A 22,451-nucleotide genomic window follows, 5' to 3' on the forward strand; every position below is an offset into this window, starting at 1 on the left:
GAACATGGACACCAAAAGCGGGGTCAAAGGGGGCTAGACTAAGATTGGCTGGTGGGGGAAACTGAGCCATCCCCCCACCCCCAACTATTGATCATCAGGTTGCTGTTGTATTATTAATTTGTTATTATTAATAATTTGTTGTTATTAATTTTATGTACTTGTGCTTAGATTTCTTTCTTAGTTTATTCATAGCTATAAGCTCATTTCAACAATATTGAATAACATCACTTTATTATTAGCCCCACTAATAAGCAGATGTAAATATGTGTCTGAAAAGTAGACAACAACATTAATCACATCCTGACCAGTGTGAGTGCCTGCCCCTCCACCACATTAACACATTTTTGAGGCGATAGGAAAGTCATACAGTGTGGACTTTTCTGGGTCATGAACACCACAACCTGTTCATGAGCCCCTGAAACAGGGTGGGGCAGCACAAATAAATCAAATTTATTTATTTGAATAAATAAATTTGTTTATTTATTTACAGCTAGTAAATCCTGCTGTATATGTATGTATTGTGTGTGTGTGTGTGTGTGTGTGTGTGTGTGTGTGTGAGAGGCTCACATGCACGGCTGGCCCCCTACAATTAGGCAGAATGAGGCAGTCACCTCAGACAGCAGAGTTTTAGTGTCATGAAAAGGCAGCATACGGTTAGTTATTAATTTATTATTGTCATATTTTTACTGGCAGGGAGAGATGCTTGTGGGATTTTCTGCCTCAGGTGCCAAAATATCTTGTTTGGCTGTGGGTACTACTGTGACTAGAACAGGTTGGAGGGTATCATTTGCAGCTCAGTTTGCATCAGTTAGGGATGTATGAGGAATTTATTTCAGTTCATTTTTGATAAGGGTTTACCTAGTTTGCACCTTCCAGACTGAACATGAACTCGAACACAATCTGTGGTCGAAGTCCGTAGATTTCTGAGCTCGCAGTGTGATTTGCGGACCGAAAAAATGTGTTCAATAGCATGCGTACACTTGAAAAACGGACGTGATAAAATGCATACTTTTTAAAAAATGGGCACAGACATACTTTAATCAATGGGAGATGAATGCATACCTTTCAAACATGCGCACAATTAATTTGTACATTTGTAAAAAAAATACGCATGAAAATATGCGAAGAATGTTCATGTGAATTTTAAAAAGCTCTTTTTTATGGTATGCACGGGAGGTAGCATGAGCTTCAAAGTGGAATTTGGAGAAATTTGACTGAAGTTTTGTTTGTACGCACATCCCTAGCATCGGTACATCAAGTGAGGACGATTTGGCATATCTGCAGTGAGACTTCTGGGGTGCTTAGAGAGGGGGTATGCAGCTGTGCAAAGAAGCTGGATGTGGGGGGGAGACACTTTGCTTAGGTCTGCAGCTGGCTCTCCATATGAAAGGGTTGCTGGATGAAAGGGCTGGTGATGGTGGCAGTGTCTGTAGATAAGTGTTGCAGAGTGTCCTGGTTTTATTGCTAATGAAGAGAGAAAGGAATACATTCCCTTTAGTGCTGAGCTAAGGATGAATCCAGTTCTGCATTAATTACCCCCGCAGAGACTCAGTTGGGGGGGGGGGGCTGGAGCCCCATCAAGAAGGGAAGCCCCATTTTTTTTGGTCCATTTTCAGAAGCCCCTTCCCTTTCGTCTCACTCCCCTTGCACTGCATGCAGCATCGCAGAATTGGGGATCTGAAGCCAAGGTCACCTGAGGCAAGGCACATTTCTGCCCACAAAGCTCACCGCTCGTTAGCCTGTCCCATCCTCAACTAATCCTGTGCTGTGCCCATGATATCGTGTCTGTATAGGAGACACAGAGGAAAGGAGCGGACAAAGAGCCCCGGATCAGAGGAAATGTACCTGATTCCAGAAATGGCTTAGTAGAATTCAGCACAGCTGCGTAATCCCTATACTCTGCTGGAGTCTTCCCTGGCCTGGTGCCCTCCAGATGTCTGGGACTACAACTCTCTGCATACCTGACCACAGACCATCCTGGCTGGGGCTGATGGGAGTTGAAGTCCAAAACACCTGGACGACACCGGGTTGGAGAAGGTTTCTCTACTGCAGGGGTGTTGAACCTTTTTCAGTTTGAAGGCCGAATTCAGTTTTGGAGAAGTGCTTGGGGCCGCATTCCAGTGGTGGGCGGAGCTGAAGACAAACGAGGTGGGGCCAAAATACAAACAATGCCAGCATATTGTAGTTTACAACTCCTATTACTAGTAAGTTAGCTTTAGGAGAGGCATGTCAGCCATTTCGGAAGGGGGAAATGGTACCTATAGATAGCACGATGATGATGAAGATGGTGATAGAAGGTCCATAGCTCGGTCGTCGTGGAGAGGCATTGCATGTGGAAGATCCCAGCCTCATTCCCTGGCATCTCCAGGTAGGGCCAGGAAAAACTCCTGCCTGAAAACCTGGAGTGCCATTGCCAGTCAGTGTGGACCAGGGGTGGTCAACTTGGTGCCCTCCAGATATTTTGGACTGCAACTCCCATCAGCTGCAGTCAGGAATTATGGGAGTTGTAGTCCAACAATATCTGGCAGGCACCAGTTTGCTTACACCTAACGTAGACGATACTAAGCTAAACGCACAATGGCCTGGCTTGGTACAGGGCAGTTCCCTACGTTCATCATCATGGTCATGGTCATCACCATCATCCAGATGGCTGAAGTAATAGGGCCAAGCCACATCACACATAAATATTTAGCATCATTTACTGTTCTGATTTTGGACAAGTATATTTCTCATATACTGAATATGAGAAATGGGTCAGAACCTGAACACACCCACCAACCTTCCACCCACTGCATCTCAGCATACACTTGGGGACCCCCCCTGCTGTCCCGTACTCTTCCCCACCCACCCCTCTCGCTCCTCACCGTCTGATGCAGATCAGGAATGCCAATTCGGAAGACCATCATACTGTAGTGGGCGTCCTCAGGTACCGTCATGGGGTGATTGTGGGCAGGGTTAGCAGGGCTGGCCGGGGGGCTGGGCCCCTCGTGGGAGCTCTCCGAGCCCGACTCCCCCTCGGGGCACTGGGAGAGGTGCTCCTCCTCCTCCGCGCTTGATTCGGGGCTCTGGGGCATCGTCAGGGGTGCTGGGCACCATCACTGGCTGCACTGCAAAAGTGGGGGAGAGAAAGAGACCCAAAGTTAAGAACAGAAGAAGAGCCCTAGTGGATCAGACCAAAGGCTGATCTAGCCCAGCATTCTGTTCATTGGTCAACCAGGTGCCCCAATGGGAAACCCACAAGTAGGACACAAGTGCAACGGCACCCTCCCTCTTGTGTTCCCAGCAACTGGGATACAGAGGCAAATTGCTCCTGCTGCTGGATGTAAGATGCAGTCATCGTGACTTGTAGCCATTGACAGGAATCTATGGATTTTGTAAAATCTGTTCTGTCTGCTTTTTGCGGATTGTCAGGTGCTCTTCATTCCATTGTCTGCTCATTGAGGGAATCCGATTTTTCCTGATTTCCCAAATTTGCACACATTCGCACTTGCACAAATTCGCACTTGCAAAAATGTGCAACCCCCGAAATGTGCAAATGCCCCCCCCCCCTGCGCATTTTCATGCTTTAGCCTATGGGGGATATGTACATTTTCAGCCGGTGTTTTTTTATGTTACATATTTTTCTACAACTAAATTTGCATAAAATTCCGGAAAGTTAAAAAACAAAACAAAACAAAAAACACAGCCTGCTAGACTGGAGAATCCATGCACATTGGGAAAAGCTGGTCTGCTGCAGAATCCATGAGTTGGATTCACAGAAATCCGAGCACATTTGATTCTGTTGCGGATTTCTCCAACATCCCTAGCCACTGATAGCCTTCTCCACCATGAATCTGTATAATCCTTCTTAAAACCGTTCAATTTGCTGGCCACCACGGCACTTTGTGGTAGCGAATTCCATAGTTTAACTATGCAGTGTGTGAAGAAGCTCTTCCTTTTATCTGTCCTGAATCTCCCACCAATCAGCTTCATGGGACGACACCAGGTGAGGGGGAAAAAGGTCTCCCTACCCACATTCTCCACACCATACATACTTTTGTACACCTCTATCATGTCTCCTTGTACTTGCCTTTTTTTGTAAGCTAAACAGCCCCAAGACCTTTCCTCATAGGGGAGATGCTCCAGCCCCTTGATCATACTGGCTGCACTTTTTCTGCATGGAAACATTATTTCCATGGAGGACTGCAGTAAAGGATGCATTAGGAGTGGTAAGCAGGAGGCAAGAGCACAGCACAGGGATGGTCTTTACAGGCCAGAACTACCGAGGTCCGTTCTTCTAATGGACCCATATATACGCTTACTCACATGCAGCGTTCGCAAGCAGCAATGCTAATAATACGTTTAAATCAAACAGGCACAGATGAAATCCACACGCATACACAACCAAGGCTCCATGTAAGTCAAACAAAATGTAGATCCTTCCCTCCCACTCCACATGAGCATCCCCCCGGCCCACCCACCCATATACCAAGACAAAACAAACAACAATACTCCCGGTGAGAGATATACAGGCAAAACATGCAGATGCACAGCAGGGTCAGTGCAAGCTAGCTTGCTAGCCTGGGGCGAAATCTAATTTTGCCACCCCTCCTGTATCTTGTTCTGTACAGGAGGTGGATTGGGTTTCCCTCTCGAGGGGTTTCCTGTGCTATTGCTGCTCAGTAAGAGGGAACGGAGACTTTTATTCTATTCACTTGAACTGAGTGAGAAGGGGCGGAAAGGCGGCTGTCAGAAAACCCGATAGGGTGGGGAGGGTGGGCAGATGCAATTGCTCTTTGCACCAAGGATGTGTGGGGGAGGCAGGGGAGGTTCCCTCCTTGAGCATTTTCCTGATTAGCCTTGAGTCCCTGGAATGTTGCTTGCTACCCTAGACTGCGGTGGCTTAGTGGTTAAGACGCTGAACTGCAGACCGGAAGGTCAGCAGGACAGCAGTTCGAGACCTGAGTGCCGTGTGATGGAGTGAGCTCCCGTCTTCAGTCCCAGCTCCTGCCAACCTAGCAGTTCGAAAGCAAGAAATTGCAAGTAGATAAATAGGTACCGCCTCGGCGGGAAAGGTAACAGCGTTCCGTGCACCTTGGTGTTCAGTCATGCCAGCCACATGACCACGGAAGCGTCTTTGGACAGCGCTGGCTCTTCGGCTTAGAAACAGGGATGAGCACCGCACCCTAGAGTCGGACACGACTGGTTGGGGACACCTTTACCTTTACCTTACCCTAGACTAGGCCTGATATGCATTCCAACAAAGCTAAGTTCCAATGGGAAAGCACGTGTGTGGAAATGGAGGTGCATGGAGACATTTGAGGCTTCCTTTTCAGTCCATGCACAGTGACCTACCCCTTATCCCTGCTTCTTCGTGTACTTCTTCATGCATAATTCCCAAGATAATGCACGTGATACTCTGAACACTCAAAAGCACTACAGGAAAGTTACTACTTGTTTCCCTCACTGTGCTTGGGGCAAACCACAATGCAAAGAGTCCCCATGGGTGCTGAGCTGTTCTGTGGAGTTTTTTACACCGTGCATGGTGTGCATATCGCCTGGTTCTGCTTATGGTTACTGATTCCTACAACTGGTTTGCCACAGGCAGATTCATTACATACTGGGTGAACAAAAGGGTGCACACAGGGCTGGCCCTGTCATGAAGTGAAGTGAGGCAGTCACCTCAGGCTGATGGGGGTGGTGGTGATGGCAGCTACAGCCCCCCAACCTGCAAGATGGCTAAGGTCAGGCTACACAAGTAATTCCTTATGGGTAAATGCAGCCAACCCCCCCCCCCAACAACTGGGGGAGGGGGGCATGACAAAGTGTGCATAAAACCATAGGATATACTATACTTTAGAGCAAGTATTTATTGTTGGCCCTACCTCAATTTATTGTGCTTTGGGGGTCCATGTCTTCAGTCCTAAGGGGAGAGGAGGGAGGTGGCACAGTAGTGTGGTTTATGTATGCTCTAACTACTGATCTGAAATAAAACACTCCTTTGAAGCCACTTCTATGCATGCTCAAGGGTACTATGCACCTTGGCTTATGGTGAGGAAGGACCATCTGGTGCTCTGCCTCAGGCAGGAAAATGTCTGGGGTTGGTCACGGCTGCACAATTTGAAACATGCTTCCAAACTGGTTTTGGAAAGTGGCCCTTACTGGCACGCAATCCTAGATGTTCACACACATACATGCTTGCGCAGATCAAGAACTCTGAGCAAACACACACACAGGCTCCCTCGGCCTGCCCAGTGCATCTAGAAAATGATGTTCTTGCTTTTCCTGACCCAATTTATCCTCATAATTTCTTCATCTCCTTCTGATCTTCCACCCTGTGCTCTTTCTACTGATGCCCCTGAGCTGTGCCCCCGCCATGTGCCGGGTGCAAATTCCTCACCTCCGGCCCTTGCCCCATGTGCCTGCCAAGCATCCCCTTCTGCCCCTGCCACCTCCACCCCAGTCTCCTTCACTGACTTTTCATGCTCTGCGTCCCAGTTTCCAGCCGGCCCCAGGGCCCAAGCAATCTGGAAGCAAAGCAGCACACGATGTCCCAGAAAGCAAAACAGCCCTGGGACGCCTGCCCCATTTTCTGCACCTGCCAAAAAAGGGCCTATAATTAGCCCAAAAGGACACCGCTTGGCCTGCCCCCGACACTCTTCCAGTCCCACTTCCCAGATATCTCAGACATGTGGATATGGGGCAGTGGGGGTGGGGCAGGGCAGGAGAGAGAGAGGTAAGTATAGCTCAGAGGCAAAATGCATAGTTTGCATGGGGAAGGTCCCAGGTTCACACCCCGCATCTCCAGATGCAAAGATTTCAAACAGCAGGAGAAGGGAAGACCCCCTGCCTGATGTGGGACTGGAGAGATGCAGTCAAAGCTGACAACAGTAGAGGCTGGTGACTCCAATTTCAGTGGGGCAATGCATCCTTTCTAGATGTTAATCAGAACTAGCCAGAACTCTAAAGGAGCTATCCAGGGCACTGAACCCTATCTCCTCAGTAGATTCATCACCTTAGATAGCTCCTTTAGAGTTCTGGCTGGGTCAGACTGAAACCCAGAATGGATTCACAGCCCCACTGAAATCGGAGCCACCAGCCTCCACTGGCCGACAACACAAAAGTTAGATGGACAAATAATCTGCCCAGCTGTAAGTCAGCTTCCTATGCACATTCTGTGAAAATGGAACAACCTCTGGTATCAGGTGGAGGTGGCCCATTTGACAGAGATCCTTTGGTAAGATATCTAGCATCCATTCCTCTGCCCTGTGACCGTTTGTTTGTTACATTTATATCTCGCCTTTTCCTCCAAGGAGCCCAAGGCAGCGTACATGACCCCCATCATTTTACCCTCACAACAACCCTGTGAGGTAGGTCAGGCTAAGAGGCAGTGACTGGTCCAAAGTCACCCAGTGAGCTTCATGGATGAGTGGGGACTTGAACCCATGTCACCCAGTCCAGCAGTCCAGGCCTTCACATGTCTACCAGACATGGGATATTGGATGCATCAAGAGTTTCAGGAAGAAAAAAATCTTCCCTCTAGGAAGCTAAGTGGATGAGGTCAGAGGGCCATGGAAATCTCACAGGGGCTCTTTCTCCTCTGAGGCATCAGTTGACATAACTGGAGACTAGAGATGTGAAGGCTTCAACACCCCCACCCGAAAAAATGGGGGGGGGAGGGACAGAAAAATTCAGGAACCCCCCTACAATTCCCCCCCTCAAAACTCCTGGGGAAAATCCCTCCCCCCGCTCCTATATTTTCTGAGTTTTTTCCCCCAGGCCTTCACATCTCTGATAGAGACAGGATACTGAATGCATCAAAAGTGTCAGAAAGAAAAACCTTCCAGCGGATGAGGTCAGAGGGCCACAAAAATCTCACAGGGACCCCCCCTCCTCCCCATAGGCATCAGTTGGCATAACTGGAGACTGGAGGTGTGAAGGCCTGAGGGGGGGGAAAGGGGGAAAAATGGGGGACCAGAAAAATGTGGAAAAATAATTTACACCTCAAAACTCACTGGGGAAAATAGTTTCCCTCCCTAATTTTCTGGTGTGTCCCTACCCCCATATCCCCCCTCCGTTAGGCCTTCATAATTCTATTAGAGACAGGATATTGCAGGGGTCTCCAACGTGGCACCTGTGAGGACTTCAAATGGTGCCTACAACGCTCTCTACTCCCTGTCCCCTTTAATTTTTTTTAAAATAAAAATCTTGGAAACAGGGCATTCTTCTTTCTCCTCCTTTCTAGACTCTAGCCTTGGTCTTTCCCTCCCCTCTACCCCTTTGCCTTGCTTTTTTCCCCTCCCTCCCAGCCTCTAGCCTTGCTCTTTCTCTGCCCCTCTGTCTTGCTGTTTTCCCCTCCCTCCCAGCCTCTAGCTTCACTATTTCTCTCCCCACCTCTTTCCCTTGCTGTTTCTCCCTGTTCCTAGCTGCTAGCCTTGCCCTTTCTCTCCCCTCTGCTTCTTTGCTATTTCCCTCTTCCTCCCAGCTTCTAGGATTTCTCTCCCCACAACCTCTTTAGCTCACTTTTGACTAGCCAGGCCCCATGGTGGCCACATCCTCTGTGGGAGCCATTTGGTGGTACTGCCCACAGCATTTTCTCAGATTCCAAATCTGCCCATGTGTCCAAAAAAGTTGGGGACCCCTGGTATATTGGATGCATCAAGAGTGTCAGGAAGAAGAATCTTCCCTCCAGGAAGCCAAGCGAATGAGGTCAGGAGGCGATTCACACAAAAATCTGTCGTGCTTTTAAGTTAATATAAGCTGCCTTTTTTTCTGGAGGACTGGCGTGATGTGTTCAGAAACCATGTCAAGGAATGGTTCAGGACGTGGTCTGTTTCATGGCCCAATTTGCCCAGAAAAAATCTGTCCAAAGCAGGTTGTGAAACCAGACATCCTGGCATGCTGTAAATCTGGACAGGCACTTCCTGAACAGTTCATAACATTGTGGTTCAACAGTGCAAATTCAGGACTCCAGAATTCTCCAGTTTAGCACACTTCTGCTGATATTAAATGAGATGCTTGATACTGTAAATACTCCAGACGGAAGTTAATAATCGTGGTGTGTTAGATGGTATTAGCACAAGAGTAGTAAAATGTGTGCATATATAACACTTGTATAACACCTCAAGTGTTACAATTGCTGCAAAAATCACTGTAAGTGTGAGACCATGCATTAAGAGACATAGACAGACAGACAGACAGACACAACACAGATTTGGAGAATTTCTTGGAAAGGACTTGATGGACCATCTAGTTCAGGATAAGGGGCCATTGTGTGTTTGCTATGATTCCACAGGAGATGAGAGAAGCCACAAAATGTGGCATTGGCCACAGAATTCAGTTTCCTAAGAAGCTGAACTTCCTCAGAACTCGGCTGAAATTTCTGAGAATATTCTCTTCCCTTCCCCGCCCCCCTGCCACATCAAAAGAGGGCAATTTTGCAGAATGTTCTCTGAATATTGTCTACTGCTTTTGCGTGGGGGCTTCCATTTGTTTCCCACAATGCCCCAGAGTGATGGTAGAACTGGGGCATTGTGGGAGATGAGAAATGGTGAGAAGCCATGCCACTGTTAATGGCAAGTCCCCCCACGAGTCACTGTTGGAGAATTTCTTCTCCCCATAGAGAATATTTGGCGAAATGGTCCCCCCAGTATCACTGCCCACAAATAGGGTGGAGAATTTTGGGAGGCCAGTTTTGCTCAGCTCACTACTTAGCATTGAAGGTCACAAAATTAAACTTGGAAGTAGGAATAGGGTGGAAATCCATTTGGTTTACATTTGGAGGGCACCAGATTGGATAAAGGTGCTGTAGTTGCCCCCACCCCTCTAGGCTCAGCTGCCACCAATATTATTTAAGTTTGGAAGCTCACAAGTCCCTATCAAGCCATTGTGTGCGTGTTTTAAATGCTGGTTTCCTTTAATTTACAAACCTCTATACTTCTGCATATCTAGGGTGCTTCCCAAGTATGTAGAAACCACGGCCTTATTTTTGAGTGGCTCCTGTTTTGCTTTCAAACTCGAACCCTTGTGTTTGCTGTTTGAGGGGACCACTGGGACCTGCACCCAGGGACAGTGTCAAGGGCAGGCATGGTCGAGCATCTGCCAAGGGCCCACACCCCAGCAGGGGCCCACTGATAAGAGGCCCCTGGAGTTGCTCCTCCTCTTCACCACGGCAGCCAGCTTCTTCCCCTGCCTCTTGCTGTGGCCCTGAGAATGGTGGTGGTGAGAAGGAGGAGCAGCAGATGCCACGGCCCATTTGCTCGTTGCTTCTCTGCCTGTTGAGCAAAAATGTGGTAGCAATGATGAGAAAGAGGAGGAGGATCAGTACTGGGGACAATGGCAAGAAGGTCACTAAGGGAGGGGGCCAATTGAAGGTGCCTTGCCCAACGGCCCTCAAAAACCTGTAGCTGGCACGGCCTGCAACAAAATGTTGCTGTGTATCCTAACCTCCAAAGAGGAGTGCTTCAGTTTAGCATGCCAACCAGCCAGCCATGTCCTTCTCTGGGACAAGCAGGCCATTCCTCTTCTCCCGCTACTCCCCCTGATTTTCCATTTTTCCATTCCATTCCAGACAACAATTGGTTAATGTGCATGGTTCAGCCGACACGTCCATGGCTAATGCACATGGTCAATCCTCATTGGGTAGGTATTTTTTGGGGTGTGTGTGCCCCCTTAGTTTTCAAATTTTATTTTTGTATTTCTGCAAACTTTGAGGTTCCCCCCAAGCATGCTGATACCCCCCTCTTTTTTCTCACTGGCCCTGTTTAGGCTCCATTTCTGTTGGCACACATCACCTTGGTTCACTATTAGAGGGAATGATGATAAAGAAGAAAGACATTCATATGCGTCTCTGTCAGGGTTTCTTGGGGTGCACATGAACTGGCTCCCTTGGTGGGTCAGGGGGCGGAGCCATTGTAGGAATGCAGAACCAGATGGGTCAAGACAAGAGAAGAATAACGGCTTCACTGAAAATACTAGCTGGCTGTGTAAACAGTCCCAGTTCCAGTCCCTGCCTGGCATCTCCAGGTAAAAGAATTTCAGGTAGCAGGGCTGGGAAGACATCAGACACTGGAGACTTCCATCTGTTAAGAGTAGACCAGCCTTCCTTGACTTGGCACCCTCCAGGTGTTTTGGACTACAACTCCCATCAGCCCCAGTCAGCAGTACCAATGGTCAAGGATGACAGGAATTATAGTCCCAAACGTTTGGCAGCCCCCAGGTTGGGGAAGGCTGAGTAGCCAATATAGACAGACGAAGGATCTGACTCAGATAGGGCCGGTGTCAAGTGTCAGCATGGTTAGGCACTTGCTGAGGGCCCACACCCCAGCAGGGGCCCACTGTCAAGAGGTCCCTGGACTTGCTCCTCCTCTTCAGCACTGCGACCTGTTTGTTCCCCTGCCCCTCGCTCTGGCCCAAGAACGCTGGTGATGGAAAGGAGGAGCATTAGATGCCGCTGCCTCCTTCCTCGCTGGTTCTCTGCCTGGCAAACAAGCGAGTTGTAGCAATGATAAGAGGAGGACCAACAGGAACAGGTGATGATGGAGGTGAGAAGGTAGACTCACTGAGGGAGTGACCCATTGAGGGTGTCTGCCCAAGGGCCCTCCAAAACCTGGAGCCAGTACTGAACTCCGGATAAAGCAGCTATGTATGTTCATAAGCCACCCCCAGTTTTCTAGGCACACAGACACATGGGTTCCATGTGACGCAGGATCAAACCAAAGATCTATCTAGTGTAGCGGCCAACCTGATGCTACCAGGAAGCCCATAAGCAGAGCATGAAGGCAAGGTCCTGTTCCTACTCTCATTCCCCTTCAGCACCTGATATTCAGAGGTCTACTATTTCTGCACACGGAGGGTCCATTGCGCTATTGTGGCTAATAGCCGTTGACAGATCTAATCCTCCACAACTGGTCTTATCCCCCTTTTAAAGAAGCCACCAAAAGCTGGGACTAGTCACATGTTCACAGATAAATGCCCAGAGACAGACACACACCGTAACACACAGAGAAAACCACCCATATCTACACATACACTGCAACACAACCACTGACAAGCACATGCAGCCATTCACACAAATTACGAGGGAGGCACCAGAACAGGTGCAGGGCGCCACTCCAACCCAACAGGCAGTACAGGCAGCTGCTTAGGGTGGCAAAATTCAGGGGTCTCTAAAGCGTGGGTGAGGAATCCTCCTCCACTCCCACAAGGGCCACATTCCTCTGCATGAAAGCTGTCAGGGGGCGCATGGCCGTGGTGGGTGGGGCTGGAGCCAAAGCTAGGCAGGGCCTAAGTCACCCCACGCTTGTTTTCTTTCTTACACACCCACCGACATCCATTCTGTCACACACAAATCCTCTAGAAAGGGGGTGTTGAGCCTCAGGCCTGCAGGCCAAATCCAGCCTTCCTGGTGGGTTCCCCAGATGGCCATGCCCCATTCTCCTGGCCCCACCCTCTCCACCACCACCAGTCATTTGGTGGTTTCCGGCTTCTGCACAGTTCCCCCCCCATTCTAAAAGGTTCAAATGCCTCTGCTGAGGGTTAGCTACTGGCAGTAATATCATTTAAGCTAAAATATGCTGGGGTTGGGGGGTATTTTTGGTCCTGCCTATTTTGCTTTCAGCCCCGCCCACCCCTGGAATGCGGCCCCCAGGAGGCTTCTCCAAAACTGAATTTGGCCCTCAGGCCTGAATCCCTGCCCTCAGGTGGGAGGGCAATGGTGTCCATCTCTGCTTCCACTTCCCAGGTTTTCCTGACTGAGCACCTGTATTTATTTAGACCTAGCTAGTCTTTTTCTATTTAAAGCAAAGTCTTCACCTTAGGCAAAGAACCATTTTAAGTTTGCATATATTTAAACAAATTAACACAGACAGATGATTAATAGCGATTTCCCCCCACTTCCCTCCAGGAGAGAGAATAAGCCAGCAGACCCCTGTTCCTCAGCAGACAGCCAATATGCCACATCAACCTTTCCCCCAGTCTCTCCAGTTGGTCAGTCCGAGCCCCTGCCTCTTCTCCTCCTAGAAGTGGTGTTGCCTTGAACCCAGCCTATGCTGCTCCCAGTGGCTCCCAGCACATCAGCCTTGGCTTCCATGGTGTCCTTGAGACACTGTGCATGGACACAGATGTGTTCATGCACAATACCATGTATGGCAGGGATGTGGTACCTAATCTGGCCCGCAGAGGTTTCACATCCAGCCTGCAGAGCCTCTCTGGGTTCCTCCAGGGGTGGGGCTTGGCCTCCAAGTCCTGCCCCCTGGAGGAATCCCCTCAGTTATTTCCAGTCCCAGATCGGAGATTACAGTGGAGATGTAGGCAGCAGGAGATTCCGCTGGCAATGGCAGGAGTGGGCCAGCCATTCTTCCCAGGCTGACCAGGTAGCCTCCCCCTCTTTTTTTATCCCTCTGTGATGGGGTGTGGGGAGCAAATGTAGGGTGGAGAAGTAGCTAGGTGGAAAGGTACACTTCACTGAGGTTTGGAGATCCAGGGGGCCTTGTCCCAGGCTGGAGCCCCATTACCATAAGGACCCCCCCCCCAAGGCTTCAGTATTACTATCGTTATTTACATTTCTATACCGCCCTATAGCCAAAGCTCTCTGGAAATGTATTTCACTGTATCTATGTATCTATTGTCCAGATTTTGTGAGATTTGCTGGAGCCCATCAGAAGCAGTGTTAGAACAGAACTAGCAACATCCTAAACTGGGAGTTCTGGGCCTTTCTCTAGGACAGAGAGAGTGTGCTTCTTGTGCAGTTAGATTAGGACTTGACCTTTGAGAGAGACCGAGAGATTTGTAGCAAAAACAGCCAAGTGTCTTGTGGCACCTTAAAGACTAACACATGTATTCTGGCATAAGCTTTTGTGGAGTATAGCCCACCTCATCATATGCATGGAGTGTTATAGCTACTGTACATGTGGTGGTGAGTGGGAGGAGAATTGCGAACAGTGAAGTCAGAAGGAAATCAAGTGCAGAAATTACTGACAGGGCAGGGCATCATGTTATTAACGCTGGTCATTCACAGCGTAGTAGCTGCTGCTAACACAACACAACACAGCACTAGCTTAGGCTGTTGACACATGTAGTGTGATAAAAATCCTTCATCCTGATTCAAGCCTCCAATGGCAAAATTAAAACTGTTGATGAATTCTAATTCAGCAGTCTCTACCCTCCGATCTCCCATTGCAGTTTCTTTGTGACGTGATGTCTGAAAAACTACGAGATCAGGAACGGGCCGTTTCTGTGATAGCCCCACGTTTATGGAACACTCTTCCCAAGGAAGTTCACAAAAAGATGACGACACTGTCATCTTTTTGCCACCAGGCAAAGACGTACTTATTTTCTTGGGCATTTAACATTAGTTATGGCCCAGTTGCTGTGGGTTGCTTTTGTGATGTTCATTCTAGGCTGCGAGCAACAGGAGATTTTATGAACACTTTCCATATTGCATTGTTTTTAGATTATGTTTTTATGGTATGTAATTTTATGTGTATTGTTTTTTATGTATATTATTACTAGAGTCTACTTCATCAAATATATGATATGTAATCCTCAGGTGGCAGATGGATCCTGACAGTGAATACTGATGGCTCTGATTTCAGTGGGGTTGTGACTCCATTCTGGGTTTCAGTCAGAACCAGCTACAATGCTGAAGGAGCTATACAAGGTGCTGAATCTTTTTTGGTGGTAGGGTTCATCACCATGGATAGCTCCTTTAGGGTTCTGGCTGGTTCTGACTGAAACCCAGAATGGATGCAAGGCCCCACCGAAATTGTAGCCACCAGCCTCCACGGCATCACGTGGAGGGATTTCCACTCTATTTGGCTAGGAATATAGAAACATAGGAAGCTGCCTTATACTGAGCTGGACCCTTGGTCCATCTAGCACAGTATTGTCAATGCTGACTGGCAGTCCAGGGTTTCCAGCAAGAGTTTTTCCAGTCCTCCCTGGAGATGCCTGGGATTGAACCCGGGACCTTCCGCAAGCAAAGTGGGTGCTCTACCACTGAGAAATGGCCCCTACCCTAAATTTGGTGCAATCCATTGGAACAATTTCTAAAGGAGTAGCCATGTTAGTTTCCAAGGCCCGCAGCAGTCAGAACTGCTGGCAAGATTTACAGACCTAAACTATATGTGGGTAAATGTCCAGTTCACCCATCCACCTCCCACATACACTCACACCCACACCCACCCATCCACAATACTGCCATCTTTAGGGCATGGTAGAAAAGCCCCACTGTGCACCACGGTAGCATTTCAGAAATTTTGAAAATGTCATTTCGGAATTAAAATGGAAACTTTTCTTTCATGACTCATGAGATGGTATGTATGGAATGGGATCATGGGATGTATGTGTGGGGGGAATGTTACATGTTTGCACTGGGTCAAGAAACCTGGTGCTTGGGCCCTGCTCACAACAACCCTGCCAGGGAGGTAGCAGGGGGACTCATTAAGGGAAAGCAAAAGAGGAAGCCCCCCCCGAGATTATTCCTTGGGAGCATCTATATCTGTGGTTGTTATTATGAGATTTTTAAAAGTGCTCTTAAAACATATGGCTTCTTTCCCCAATTGAACGTTGAATATATCCAAGAGCAAGCCTTTGAACCTCGATGTGAATTTCTCTTCCCACTATGACTGCCAACTGAAACAGGAAAAGGGCTCCTGTGAATTAGGCTAAGAGATGGTGATCTGGCCTGGACAAAGTTACCTTTGGACAATCATCTCTCATCTTAACAAGAGATGAACAAGCCTTTCGCACACAGCCACTTCATTCGTCCTTCTGCATGAGCCATGATTAAACCAGGATAACTCTTCTTAACCATAGTTTCCCAGTTTATCCAAATTTAGGAACAAGCCAGGACCTACCACCCCAACCCACCCCACCCCCTACCCCTCTCTCTCTCCCTCTGCCACCCCATCTCTTTCTCTCTCTCACTGTGTCACCCCAAATGAAATTAGGCTGAGGGCTACATGCAGTTAGTTCAAGGGCCGCATGCAGCCCATGGGCCCCAGGTTTCCCACCCCAGAGCTAAACCATGGCTTAGTGTTACAAAGGTGAGTCAGACTGGGCCTTGGGTTTGCGTGCTCTGCCTTCCTCCAGCATTGCTACAAGGAGGGTTTGTTGAACCAAGCCAGCTTCATAAGCCATTGTTTGAAGCTGACTTGTTTCAACAAACCACAGTTAAGATTAACCACACTTTGTCTGGGTTTGGATGTCACAATAGTGGTTAGTCTAACATGGAAATGAAAGCTTCCAAACTCCTTGTGGCCATGCTGGAAGAGGGGGCAGGAGGCAGAGAGTGTATATGCTTGGGACTCATGGTGGCTCGTACTCGTAATGATAAAGAAAGGGGGCATTTTCCAGAGGTCTGGGGACATTCTGACTCCCCAGAATCCTGCTGTCAAAATTTGGTGGCAGACTGCTCAGTAGTGGCTACACAGCTCCAAAAGGGTTAAATTTAGCTTGCAAACAAGCGACATTTGGGTACTTTGTAGCCACTACAGATGCTGTTGAATTATTGGTTAAATTGGGGGGGGGGGGCTGCAGTAGTTGCAGTGGGGGGAAGTAGGGGCTATATTTGGCCTGCAGGCCAGACATTACCCACTAAATCATGGTTTGGTTGTACATGCAAATTCAGCTACAGTTTCCAGGTTTGGATGAAATGAGAAATTATGGTTAATTAGAGACCTCCTTGTTTGATCACAGTTCGCCACGAAGGGAGGAATGAAGGGGATGCAAGCAAGAGCAGGAGGTGCATTCATACCTCAGCTTGTAAAGCTGGGATATGATTGTCTGAACTGGCCTACTGTGTTTCAGAGGCGAACAAGGTTTACCTTACATTTCCCCACGAAGCCTAATCCTCTAGGCATTGTGCTTGCACCTCAGGCACCGCAAGAGGAAACATGGGAGGGCGCCAAATGGAAGAGAGAAAAGTATAGACCTCAGAAGTGTTCAGAGGCTGGTTTATTGGTCCAACTTATTTCGATCCTTTTTCAGGGATGACTGATGTCACTTAAAAAAAAAAAAAGACAAAAATATCTTCCATATAGGGATGGCGGAGAATTTCTCCCCGAATCTTCAGGAGGCCGAGCGCCGAGGCATTCAGCCCCCCGAAAGTGTTGGGGAAATTCTCCGCTGGCCCCCCGCCCTCTCCCGGGATGGGACTTACCGTGGCCGAATATCCCTCTCGGCGGCGGGTCCTGGCGGCGTTTCGGCGGCGTTTCGTCAGGGGCGGGGGCGGCAGCCGGTCTCCCGACCCGCTGCCGCCGCCATTACCAAAAAAAAAAGTGCGGTAAAAAACAACAACACACACCCGTGATAGGCTACGTAACGATTTACGTAGCCTATCACGCCTAGATTTCCAAAGTCAGCCATGATAGGCTACGTAAATCGTCACATAGCCTATCACGGCTGACTTTGGAGGAAAAAAAAAAAAAGCGCGTACGCAAATGGCGGCGGCCCATGGGCGCTGCCATTTGCGTTCCTTATTTTGGCACGTCTAGTCTACGTAAACATTTATGTAGACTACAGCGAAAATAAGGGAACGCTATTTGCGTTGCCCTTATTTTCGCTGTAGCCTACGTAAATCTTTACGTAGACTAGACATGCCAAAATAAGGAACGCAAATGGCGGTCCCCATGGGAGCCGCCATTTGCGTACGCGCTTTTTTTTTTTTTCAAAGTCAGCCGTGATAGGCTACGTGACGATTTACATAGCCTATCACGGCTGACTTTGGAAATCTAGCCGTGATAGGCTATGTAAATCGTTACATAGCCTATCATGGGTGTGTGTGTGTGTTTTTTTACTTTTTTTTTCGCGGCCGGGTAGACGGGGCGCTTCTACCTGGCCTGAATTTTGCCGGCGAGGGATGGAGCGCCTCCCCCCCCTCGCCTGAACTTCGGTGGGAGAACCGAAGCGCCTCCCCCCCACCGCGAAGCAAGCTTCGAGGACAGGTAAGGGACTTTCGCCCATCCCTACTTCCATACCATTTCAAAGTTTGAGATTTTTTAAATTATTTTGTGGGGCAGGGGGCAGTGAGGGGAGAAGAGACAAATTGGTTGTTCCTGAGGAAGAATCGACAGACTTGAAACAGAGCGGGCCAATAAACCAAGCTTGCTACTTCTTTAAGGTCTCGTCTCTACGTTCTTGTGCTTCAAGCATCGCCCCCCCCAAATGCCCCCTACTGAAACCTCTTTGCCCCCAACTCACTACTGCACCCTCTCCCAACCTGGTGCCCTCCAGATGTGTTGGACTACAACTCCCATCACCAGTTAGCACCTGAATAGTCAGGCAGCCAGGTCACCTGGTCGCTGTCTTCCACACTCTGGTGAGATGTCCTTTATTTCTCTTTGAATTACAATAATGATTTCTAAATTTGCACTCACATGCATTTATTTGTTTGTTTGTTTGTTTGTTTGTTTCTATACCGCCCAATAGCTGAAGCTGTGGGCTGTTCACAAAAATGAAAACCACAAAGTGCAGCATAAAACAATATAAAATATAAAATTAGCATATTTTATGCAAATCGTGACCCTCTTTTGTCCTTTCATTTGGTGATGCATTTCCTCGTTTCTGTCCATTCATAAGTAGACACCAAAGTTACCTCAGAGGGCTGTTCACACAACACGCTAACCCACACTCAGTGGTTGAGTGTGGGTTGTTGCTGGAGTGTGGGTTAGCGTGTTGTCTGAACCCAGGATATTTTCCCAGGACATTTTCCACAGGGTAGCTTGTTAACCATGCAGTGTGCCTTGATAACTACACTGAACAGCCCAACAACAAACCATGGGTTCTCAAGGTGGCCTATTCAAGAAAAATAAGCCACACTGCATGGTTAACAAGCCACCTTGCAGGAAATGTCTTGGGTTCAGACAACATGCTAGCCCATGGTTCAACAAACAACCCCCAGTTCAGCAACAACCCACACTCAACCACTGTGTGGGTTAGCTTGTAGTGCGAACAGCCCTCTGAGGTAAATTTGGTGGCTACTTATTGACGGACAGAAAAGAGGAAATATATCACCAAATGAGAGGACAAAAGAGGGCCACTGAGTGTGAGTTAGTATGTTGTGTGAACCCAGTCAATGCCTTCTTCAGTATGAATGTGACTAAGCCCTAAGCAGTGCTGGTTTCAGGACTGGTAGGGCAAATTCCTTTTTCTTACTGCTGTTGCCACTGCCTATATACACCTGCCTCTCATGCCTCCCCTCTCCATGGGAGGTGGTGTGGGATAGGCCCAGAGAGAGAGGCAAGAGATGTGGGGGCTACTGTTACTTCTCCTCCCCCCTCTCACTGCTTGCTTGCTTGGAGAGGGCAGGTGAACAGGCAACAACAGCAAGGGGGAGGTGTGACAGGGCCGGGAAGCTTCACGGATCAGCAGTGGGCCCCCTACTGGGGTGTGGGCATTGGCAGTTGCCCAATGATGCTGCCCCCTGACACCAGCCCTGGCCCTGAGATCACATTGAAAACCCGACTTTCCATCCCCTTACTTTGGACTTATGACAGATGGGTACTAGAGATGGGGCCTTTTTGGTGCTGGCACTGAAACTTTGGAATGCCCTCCCTGGGGAGATGCAGAGCTCTTTCTTTTTCTGCTTTTAGGTGGGCTTTGAGTACCCATGTTTTTTTTTTAATATGTCTTTAATATTTAGTTCCCTTCCATTTTAGGTGTTGCCTTTTACAAAAGAGTGTGGGCAGAATCCAACTAGTGCTTCCATCAGTGGAATGGGGAGGAGGTGATTCCCCCTCTCCCTGGAACCCCCCCCCATTCCCCCCTAAATCTGACCCTCCAGAGCAGATTTTGGAGGGCATGGGAGGCTGCAAGAGAAAGAAGAGAGGAAGGAAAAGTTCCACTGCGTGTGCAGACGTTTGCTCACGCAATGTTGGGTTTCACTCAATGTGCAATCATTTTTTTCCCAAACTACAAAAGCTTCACATATCAAACATATGGTCATGTAACATCCATTGCACCAAGAAAATAGACACTGAATAAAACACAACAATGAAAAAATAAATAAATAAAAGACCCTAGAATAAATGAATAAAAATGTGCCGCATGTAGTTGTTTTCTCTGAACACTGCTGCTTATAGTTATAACACAGGATGTTTTGATTGTGTTTTTATATTTTAATTGGCTTATTAATTGCTATTGTGTCATCTTGTTTTCTCTGGATTGTACACCATTTTGAGTATAAACATTGACAGAAAAAAACAGGATCAGCATCAACGTCAGCCAACATATCCACTATCCTTGCTTTACTGGATTCCTTCAGATAAAACAGGGTTTGCCAACGTGTGGTCCTCCAGATGTTGTTGGACTACAACTCCCATCATCCATCATGATTGGCTATCCTCACTCAGGCTGATGGGAGCTGCAGTCCAACAACATCTGGAGGGGGCCACCAGTTGCCCAGCCCTGAGATCAAAGCTTTCGATCATAAGCTGTTCCTCCATTCCTCTGGCACATCTTGCTGTTCCAAGGCTGTGGCCCTATAGGGCGGCCACTTATGAATTGCCAAAAAAGCAGAGAGTGATTTGCATAAAATGTCCATATGCTAATGTATATGTATAGATGAAAATTTAGAAATAATTATTATAATTTGAATAGAAATGCAATGCAGCTCCCCATAGCATGGAAGACTGTGGCCAAGTGACCTGCGTGCCTGCCTGTTCAGTCTGTTGAACTTCTTGTGGATGGGCAATGGTTCTTATAGTTTTTTTATCTTTAAACCAGGCTTGGACAGCACAGCCCTTCAGACAGAGGATGGCTTCAAACAGACGACTGTTCAGTCCTTCAAACAGAAGGACTCAAATAGAGGGCTGTACTCAAATAGAGGACTGTTCATCCTTCAAACAGAGGATGGCTTCAAATAGAGGACTGTTCTCTATAAAAGAGGACACATAGCCACCCTATGAGTGTCTTCACCAAGAGAACCAAGAAGTAGCCAGCTATGTTCCTATAATCCCCTCTATTGATGCCAACAGCTCTATGGACTGCTTCCAGCTCCCTATGTTCTTCCCCGTGGCCACCCTACAGCCCTACTGTTAGGCAAAGTGAGGCGGCTGCCTCAGGTGACAGATAGGGAGGGGGTGCAGTCAGTGAAGATGAATGTTGGTCGACAGACCTGTGTGTGGCATGTGGCTAGCCTGTTGCCTTCAGATGTGGTGGAGAACATTGTCCTTCCACCAATAGTGAAGTAAAATTCAACTGCCAGTCTGGTCAGCTTCTATAGATGGATTTGTGGGGAGGGGACTGGGAGGGGGTGGTGTCATCTTGTCCGTCACCTCAGGCAGTAATTGTGTGAGCCCGGCCTGGCTGTTTACGTGAGCAGAAGGGAGGAAGAAGACACTCGGCGGAAGAGGCTGGTGTCAGGGAGTTAAAGGTGCTCCATGTCCACCCCCTGGCACTTGGTCAGCAGAGGGAAAGCATCTAGGAGAGCTTTCCCCATAGGAACCTAGGAGGCTGCCTTATACTGAGTCAGACCATCGGTCCATCTAGCCCAGTATTGTCGACACTGGCTGGCAGTGGCTCTGTAGGGTTTCAGGCAGGATTCCCTCCTAGCCCTACCTGGAGATGCCGGGGATTGAACTTGGGACTTCCTGCATGCAAAGCATGTGCTCTACCAACTGAGCTACAGATCCTCCCCACAGTGGTTGGGGATGATGGGAGTTGCAGTCCAGTGTATCTGGAGGACACCACATTGGGGAAGGCGGATCTAGGATAAAAATCCGCAGCCCATACAGGCAGCTACCACGGTCAGAACAATGCAAGGAGTGCTCTCTGCGTGAACTAAGAGAGCCCCACAGTGGGTTCCCAGTTTGAACTGGGAAATCCCCACCCCATCTTACCTAGAGCCCAACGAAGCCTTGAGCCAGCCCTGGCCCGATGCCAATCTACTGTGGCTGTTCATACTTTGCATCGGCACAGCATTCTTGGCTCAGCAAATTAAAATGTTGCATTCAAACCATCAAATTCATGTATATTTGCTTTCCTGGCGTAAATTGCCTCTATTTGCATTCTCCGTTCTGAACCTGACATTTGAGGGTTTCTTTTTCTAGGATTTGTGACAGGGCAGCAGCAGCAGCAGGCAAGAAGAGCACTGGGCAAGCAAGTGTCTATATAGATGTGCGGGGACTGGCGCATGACTGGAAGTCTCAGAGGAGAGACAGGCAGTCATGCGAGACACAGAAACGATGAACATTTCCCCTGAACATTGGAGTCTTTGGCAGCCAATGATCGTACTAGAACATCAGAGTGTTCAAAGCACTTCACTTAGACTATCATGTTAATCCTTACAACGACCCTGTGAAGTAGGCCAACAGTACTGACCTCATATTACAGGTGGAGGGCCGAGGCAAAGAAAAGGTGGGTCACTTCAAACATGACGCTCCCTCCTCCCCTCATGTATTTCATCTCCCTTCTTTGAGAAAAACATCCTTTGCCAAATTCACTGGATGTCTGTCCTGGGGCCAGTCACTCTC

General features: G+C 48.3%; 1 protein-coding gene across 1 annotated transcript in view; it reads right to left on the minus strand.

The window, feature by feature from the left end:
* Positions 1-22,451, minus strand: part of LOC146341233 (SH3 and multiple ankyrin repeat domains protein 1-like) — a 75,257-nt gene that overhangs the window by 37,532 nt on the left and 15,274 nt on the right. The window contains exon 2 of the mRNA XM_084807328.1: positions 2,865-3,107. Coding sequence (XP_084663454.1) covers positions 2,865-3,074 — 210 coding nt within the window. The 5' untranslated portion in view covers positions 3,075-3,107. The remainder of the gene's footprint in view (positions 1-2,864; positions 3,108-22,451) is intronic.

The sequence above is a fragment of the Heloderma suspectum genome, chromosome 6 (genome assembly GCF_057233095.1).
Source record: "Heloderma suspectum isolate Gila_16-S chromosome 6, 16-S_ref, whole genome shotgun sequence".
Lineage (NCBI taxonomy): Eukaryota > Metazoa > Chordata > Lepidosauria > Squamata > Helodermatidae > Heloderma > Heloderma suspectum.